Consider the following 7,029-nt stretch of genomic DNA (forward strand, 5'->3'; position numbering starts at 1 on the left):
CGCCGTCGCCATGGTCGCCCTGCTGGCGGTCATCCACGAATTCTCCTCCTCGCGGGCCACGGCCGCCGGCTTCACCTTCGAGTACCACTACCGGTGCCGGAAGGCCTTCGAGCGGGCCGACCTCTACAAGGTGTTCATCATCGCCATGGACCGGCTGCAGAAGCTCAGCCTCCTGGGTCCCGGGGCGTGCGTCGCCACGCCGGAGCTCCAGTCGACCATGAGCAGCTCCCTTCACATCGCCGAGGCCATCCTCTCGTGGGACTTCTCGGTCATCAGCGCCGGCAGCATGCGCTTTGTTGTGCGCAGCGAGGAGTCCGGCGAGGGCGCCCTGGCGCGTGACGCCAACGCCTCTTTCCAGCCGCCGGTCGAGTGGCAGGGGGTCCTGGCCGACCCGTCGGCCTCGGTGGACCTCTTCTTCCGCGTGCGTGCTTGCGGAGTCTCCCGGCTGCCTGGCCCTCTTTCTTCCTTCTCCTCCCCAAGTGCATGGTGCTGATGCCGCTCCGTCCGTGTCTCCCCGCCCCCCCCCCCCCCCTGCTGGCGATCGCGTGCAGCTTTACGCCATGACCCTCAGCTACGGCGATACCATCGGTCACTCGATCCGCCAGTGCTTGATCCTGCTGGCCGGCCTGTCGGGGCCGGTGTTCACCAACTGCCCGGCCGACGCCCTGGCCACCTATGTCAACCGCTTCCTTCACAACATCATCCAAATCATCGACAAGTATGTGTCCCTCTCCGCCGCCGCCCCTCCACCCGTTGGACATATCCTGCGCACGCTTGCCGGCGCCCCGCCCCGGTCCACGACGCTAACACCATCGGCCGCCGCGACGAACCACCAACCGCCCCCCAACCGCACCGGCTGCGACAACACACAGCCTCCAGTACGCCTCCGAGACCGGCGCCGAAGTCCTGGCCACCTCGCAGATGGCCCGCCGGCTGGTGATGGTCCATCCCATGCGGGACATCGCGCCGGTGCTGGAGCAGGGCGGCCTCCTGCCTCGCCTGGGCAAGTTCACGCTCGACTGCCTGGCACAGGTGTCCAGCGACGAGGTGGGCACCTGGTGCTCGGAGGCCCTGGACGAACTGCTGGCCATGTGGTCGAGCCTGCGTGCGTGCCCCTCCCCCTCCGGGGGCCCGGCCACGCTGGCGCCATCCCGGCCTGGCAAACCCTCTCTGCCCCCACTGACCGATGCTCCTCCTGGCTTTCTCGCTCCGTTCGCCCATGCGCTCGTCCTCCCCTCCTCCTGGTCCTCCCGTCCCGTGGCGGCGCCTTCCCCCTCCCGGTCGGGCCACTGCCCTCAGTGTCCAGCGCGCGGGACGCCTTCGAGCGGCAGCGCCTCACGGCTGGCAGCGGGGTGCAGCTCAGCGACACCCTGGTGTCCGCCCTGTCGGAGTCGGCGGCCACCATCTTCCGGAGCTATGCCGAGCGCCATGTCAACCGGTCGCCGCAGGAGGCCGTCGAGGATGCGGACCCCTTCGAGGATGACCAGTCGATGTTCGAGTCGCAGCTGAAGGATGTGGCCTTCCTGGGCCGGTGCTCGGTGGACTCCTTCCGGCTGATGCACCAGCTGGCGGACACCTTCGCCGGGCAGCTGGCCGAGGCGGCGGCCACCCCCGGCGGGGCGGCCAGCCGGCCGGCCAGCTGGTGGGAGGGCCTCAATGAGGCGGTGCACTGGCTGTTCCTGCTGGCCACGCACCTGCTGGCCGACGTGGTCAAGGGCGAGCAGCCCCAGATCCCGGCCATGGTCATCCAGATCAGTGCCCGGGCCGCGGCCGAAGGGGCCACCCCGGAGGGGGACCCCATCGTGCAGCTGGTCAATGCCCTGATCCGCCTGGCGGACCTGGCCGTCGCCGGGCCGGGCAGCCCGCTTGGGCCCTTCTGCAGTCCGCTGGTGTCGGACACGGTCCTCTGGTTCTTCGAGCACTGGCTCCAGAGCTACCTCTACTACAACCCGCGGGACTATGGCAAGGTGATGAGGTGCGCACTGGCGTCGGCTCTTGCCAGTCTCCTTCTCCCTGCTTTTTTTCGTCTCTCCTTCATCTCGTGTCTCCTTCATCTCATGTCTCCTTCATCTCGTCTCTCCTTCATCTCGTCTCTCCTTCATCTCGTCTCTCCTTCATCTCGTCTCTCCTTCATCTCGTGTCTCCTTCATCTCGTCTCTCCTCCATCTCGCCTCCCTTTCTCTTCATCCCTCCCTCTCTTCATTCCTCCCTCTCTTCATCACTCTCTCTCCTCACCTTGTCACCCTACTCTCCCACACACGTGGATCCCGCCGGCTGTCGGTGCATGGCAAATGATGACCCCCTGCTGCCCAATGGGCGGGCTATTTGGGTGCTCAGCCGGACGCTGGCCGACTCGTACAGTCGGAATTCCCCGGCCCCGGGGGCCGTGCTGGACTTCGTCCTGGGCAAGTGCCACGACGCCCTGCAGCTGTGGTTCTCCGAGGCGGACTCCGTCAACCAGGTGGCCGCGGTGTTCTTGGTGATTGCCGGCAACCGGGCCATGCGCGAGAGCATCTTCGGGCTGCCCCGCTGGCAGGCCCTGTGGCCGCAGCTGATGCAGTCCATCGAGCGTCTGCCCTCCGACGCCCAGTCGCGCTTCATCGAGTCCCTGTGCAACCTGAGCGTCGTGCACTACATGGACGCGCCGTATTACAAGGAGCTGCTGACGTTCACCGAGGTGCGTGGCGGCCGGCCCTCCAAGCGGGTGCCGGGGGCTGCCCTTTCCCCCCCCCCCCCTCCCCCCCCTTTTTCCGGCTGACCCTGGGAGCCTTGCCGCGCCACAGGCGCCCCTCCTCCCGCGACCGCGCATTCCACCCGCCATGGCATTAACGCTCCCCCCCCCCCTTTCCCCTCGCCCGACACACAACAAACAACGGTGACGCACTCGCATGCGGCGCCCTGCCACCACCACCACCACCACCACTGCCACTGCTGCCCCCAACGGCTCAGGCTCGCCTCCACGACACCATGCGCAATCCGACGCACACCGGCCTGGCCCTCAGCACGCTGGACATCCTGCGCGGCGTGGCCATGTCCAAGAGCTCGGCCGACGGGCAATCGGTGTTCGCCCTGTGCTCCGGGCACTTCGGCAACCTGATCACCCTGCTGACCGGGCAGCATGACATGCCGGGGATCGTGCAGCAGGTGCTCCTGGTGTTCGACGCCTTTGTCGAGCACCAGATCGCCTACCTGGAGGGGGACCAGCTGCAGACCACCTGCCAGGCGCTGGTGGCCCTGCTGCGCGCCTTCGCCGAGATCCGCATGAAAACCCGCCGGAGCAATGCCCACGACGCGGATGAGGACCGGTCCTACGAGATCGTCACCCTGCTTCGGACGCTGGCCAACCTGCAGACGCGCGACTTCTCCGACTTTAGCACCGGTACGCCGGGCCGCGTGGCCCCCCCCCCCCTCCCCCTCTTCTCCCCGATGGCTTTGACGCTGACTCCGCCGGATTGGTCGTCTCCTTGGCCCCGGCCTGGGCCCGCCGCCAGGTGGCTCGGACGCCACCAACGACCCGAACCACCTGTCCGTGTCGTCGGTCATCTACATCGGCCTGGAGCTGCTGCTGCCGCTCATCAGCGAGGCCATGCTCCAGTATCCCAACCTGTCGGAGCAGTTCTTCACCCTGGTTTCCTTCATGTTCGAGACGTACACCGACAAGCTGGTGTGCCTGTCGCCGGAGCTCTTCCGTGCGCTGATCGGCACCCTGGACTTCGGCCTGAAGTCGTGCGTTGCTGCCCCCCCCCCTCGCCCCCCTCGCTCCTGCTCGCTGCCTCGGCTGGGCCCCTGCCCCCTCTGCCCCGGGCCACATCTGCGCCCCTCCGGCACTCACCGGCCCATCCCCCGCGCTCTGTGCATGCGCACGCACAGCTTCGTTGATGAAAATGTCCGCCTCGCTCTGGCAGCCATCTACGGCATGGCCAGCTTCCTGTTCAATGCGCGGGAGGTGGCCCAGGCCAGTCCGGAGCACGGCCCAGAGGTCCAGGCCCAGCTGGCCCTGCTCGGGCCCATCGTGGACACTCTGCTGCTGGAGCAGCTCAATCGCCTGGTCTTCGGCAACCACGTCGGCTCGACTTCCCTGATGGAGAACGCCTCGGAGACGCTCTTTGTGTCGATCTGCTCGCAGCAGGTGCGCTTCGCCCTCTTCCTCCCCCTGCCCCTGCCTTTGCTTTTTTTCCCCCCCTCGCGTGTGGCCCTGCCCTCGCCGCTGCCCTAACCCACGGCGCCTCCGCTGCCCACAACACCAACAGGCCTCCCTCAACCAGGTGTTCAGCCAGTTCGTGTCCCGGTACAACGACAACCCCAAGATTCGGGACCGGCTGTCGGAGGAGCTCGTGCAGCTGGTCCGCGGCTCTGGCCCCCAGCCGCTGACCCTCATCCCCAACCGACTGAACACCACGGCCTTCCGCGCCAACCTCGAGGCCTTCCTCATCCACACGCGCGGCTTCCTGCGCGTGATGTAAGCACAGCTGCTGGGCCTGTCGGCTCGGATAGGGGGCTCAACTGCCGCCCGCTGCCGCCCCTCCCCCGCTGTCTCTCTCCCTCCCTCGGGCCACTGTTGCCCACTTTCGTCTCACGAATATAGATCTTCCTCTTTTTCTTACTTGGCTGGCAGGGCGACCTCGCGTGCTGGGCATGGCCGCACACGCCAGACGGCGGCGGGGGAGGGGCATCGAGAGGGCACAGGGGGGGGGGGGGGGGGGGGGGGGGGGGGGGGGAAGTGCGCGCGCGACTGTGCCATGGCCGGAGAATCCAAGCCGGGGCACGATCAGGCAAGGGGCTCCGCCCTCCCCCTCCCCTCATGCCCCCTCTTCCGCGCCTCTCCTACAGCCGGGCCTTCATCCGGCGCTGGCCGGTCTCACGGAAGTGCTCGACCTCGGCAGTGGCCGACTCCAAGCCGGTCTGCTGGATCATGCTGGCCGCGGCCAAGAGGTTGTGGAATGTCCCGCGAGCCACCCGGTTGTAGGCCACCTGGTCGTGGATGCGCAATTGGCGCGCCTGGCGCACGTAGTCGCTGGTCTCGTCGAACCCCAGGCCGGCCGGGTACTTGCTGACAAACAGGGCCGTGGCCACGCTGTAGATGAGGAGCCCCGGGGCGGCTGGCGAGCCGGGCTCCGCAAAGTAGTCCTCCACGCCGGGCGGGTCGTTGGTGAACTGGGAAGCGGTGCATGGAGCCCAGAGGGAGCGGGGGGGCGAGGAGGGGGATGGAGGGGGGGGGGAGGAGGGTGAACGCGGGGGTGAAGGCGCCAAGGCGGGGCCCGGGCGAGAGCCATAGTCAGAAAAGAGCGGCGCCATGCACGAAAGAGGGCGAGGGAGGGGCAGAAGGGCATTCAGGCCCCGGGGGAGGGGGCCAGGGCATGGCACGGACCCGGCTCTCGATGAACAGCTTGTTGCCGACCTTGCGGATGATGCGCGCCGAAATGACCACCGTGTGCTCCAGCGGCACGGACCGCCGGTAGTCGATGGACAGGCGCGCCGTCACATAGCCCACCCCGTAGTTCCGGAAGATCATCGAACCGCAGGTGGCATCGTGAAGGAGGGCAATGGCCCCGCCTGGGCGCGGCGGAGCACGGCACCCCCGGAATCACACAGCCAAGTGGCGGGGTGTCAGGTGCCCATGGCGCGGGGGACGGAAGGCCAGGAGGATGGGCCGGAAAACGGCCAACGGGCCATGGGCCCGCCGCCTGGGGGGTCGGCCGGGGGTGGAGACAGAGAAGGAGAGGGAAGGGACGCACCATGCACACAGCCGGTGGGCCCCTCGCACAGGCGCGAGAACCAGCACACCGTGTGCAGCGGCCCGGTGTCGGTGATGTCCTCCGACGTCTGGCCCTCGGCCAGGGGCTCCAGCTGGACGCTCATCTCCCGGTTCCGAGCCGACTCACATCGCTGGGCGTACTGGGTGTCGAAGAATTTGGAGAAGGAAAAGCGCTCCTGATCCAGGAAGGTCGTGGCCCCGAGGACGATGGCCTGCCGCTCCAGGTAATACTCCTCCGGCAGGGCCAGCCCAGGGACCGTGCGCGCGCGGGTTTGCTCCAGGTCCGCTCGCTCGGCCACGGCGCCCTGTGCACACATGCGCCGGCCGCCCGAGAGCGGGACCCGGGAAAAGGGAGGCGAGGGACGACAAGTCAGGGGCCGGGGGCCAGCAGAAGGCACACATGGAGACTGATGTGCACAGATGTACGGGCGGAGCCACAAATGCCGAGGCAGCAGCAGCAGCAGCAGCAACAACAACAACGGCAACAACGGCAGCAACAACAACAACGGCAACAACGGCAACAACGGCAACAACAGCAACAACGGCAACAACAGCAACAGCAACAGCAACAGCAACAGCAGCAGCGACAATAGCAACAATGAAACTAGAAAGACCCAGACACATACCATCTCGGCCACCTCGCGCGCGTACGGCTGGAAACGGAAGGAGGACAGCGGAACAAAGCGCCACTCCCGGGCCGCCGGCGTGGCCAGCGGGTCCGGAGAGGACGACGCTCGCAAGCAGGATGCCCGATGCCCGACAACCAGCGGGTCGGGGCAGCAGCCGGTCCCCCAGGCAGCCGGCTCGGTTTGGAGCTCCTGCTGGCGGAAGCGATGCAGCGCCGGGGACAGGGCCATGGCGGACCGCGCGCGCAGGAGATTCCCCCGGGCGATGGCGCCCAGGCGCTGGTCCAGGTCGGCCGGCTCGCTACTTGAGGCAGACCCCTGGGGCATGGGGGCCCCGGCCTCCGGGTCCTCGGGCCGGGGGAAGCCGCCGTAAAAGTGCATCGGCGCCCCCGGCAGCGGGGTGGTCAGGAGGGACCCGCGCGCGGCGCGTGCCTCCGCCATGGCCCGCGGAGAGGGCCGCGCGAAGGCCGGCAGCTCCGCGCCATACAGCAATCCCGCGCTGTAGGTGTCGTACCCGGCCGGCGAGGGGGTATCCGGGAAGACTGTGGGCTTTGGCGCCTGCCCCGGGCGCGAGGACTGGCCAGACATGGGCGAGGGGAGGGGGAGCGGGAGGCGTGGCCGCGTGCGGGACGTGCGCAAGACCGGGGG

General features: G+C 68.1%; 2 protein-coding genes across 3 annotated transcripts; one reads left to right on the forward strand and one right to left on the reverse strand.

The window, feature by feature from the left end:
* The first annotated feature begins 3,437 nt into the window (after positions 1-3,437).
* On the forward strand, positions 3,438-4,595 carry H696_05463 (hypothetical protein). The gene is made up of 3 exons (XM_009499288.1): positions 3,438-3,726; positions 3,871-4,129; positions 4,251-4,595. Exons 1-3 carry the CDS (start codon positions 3,587-3,589, stop codon positions 4,461-4,463), a joined length of 612 nt encoding a protein of 203 aa, XP_009497563.1. The 5' UTR covers positions 3,438-3,586; the 3' UTR covers positions 4,464-4,595.
* Positions 4,596-4,709: 114 nt separating this feature from the next.
* On the reverse strand, positions 4,710-7,029 carry H696_05464. 2 transcript variants are annotated; one of them, XM_009499289.1, is made up of 4 exons: positions 6,382-7,029; positions 5,736-6,060; positions 5,369-5,553; positions 4,710-5,154 (listed from the first exon to the last, which is right to left on the reverse strand). In XM_009499289.1, the coding sequence occupies exons 1-4, from the start codon at positions 6,967-6,969 to the stop codon at positions 4,825-4,827; spliced, it is 1,428 nt and encodes a 475-aa protein (XP_009497564.1). In that variant the 5' UTR covers positions 6,970-7,029; the 3' UTR covers positions 4,710-4,824. The 2 variants fall into 2 exon arrangements, with proteins under 2 accessions (XP_009497564.1, XP_009497565.1); XM_009499290.1 differs by having other exon boundaries at positions 5,369-6,060.

The sequence above is a fragment of the Fonticula alba genome, assembly GCF_000388065.1.
Source record: "Fonticula alba strain ATCC 38817 unplaced genomic scaffold supercont2.11, whole genome shotgun sequence".
In the NCBI taxonomy this organism is placed as follows: Eukaryota; order Rotosphaerida; family Fonticulaceae; genus Fonticula; species Fonticula alba.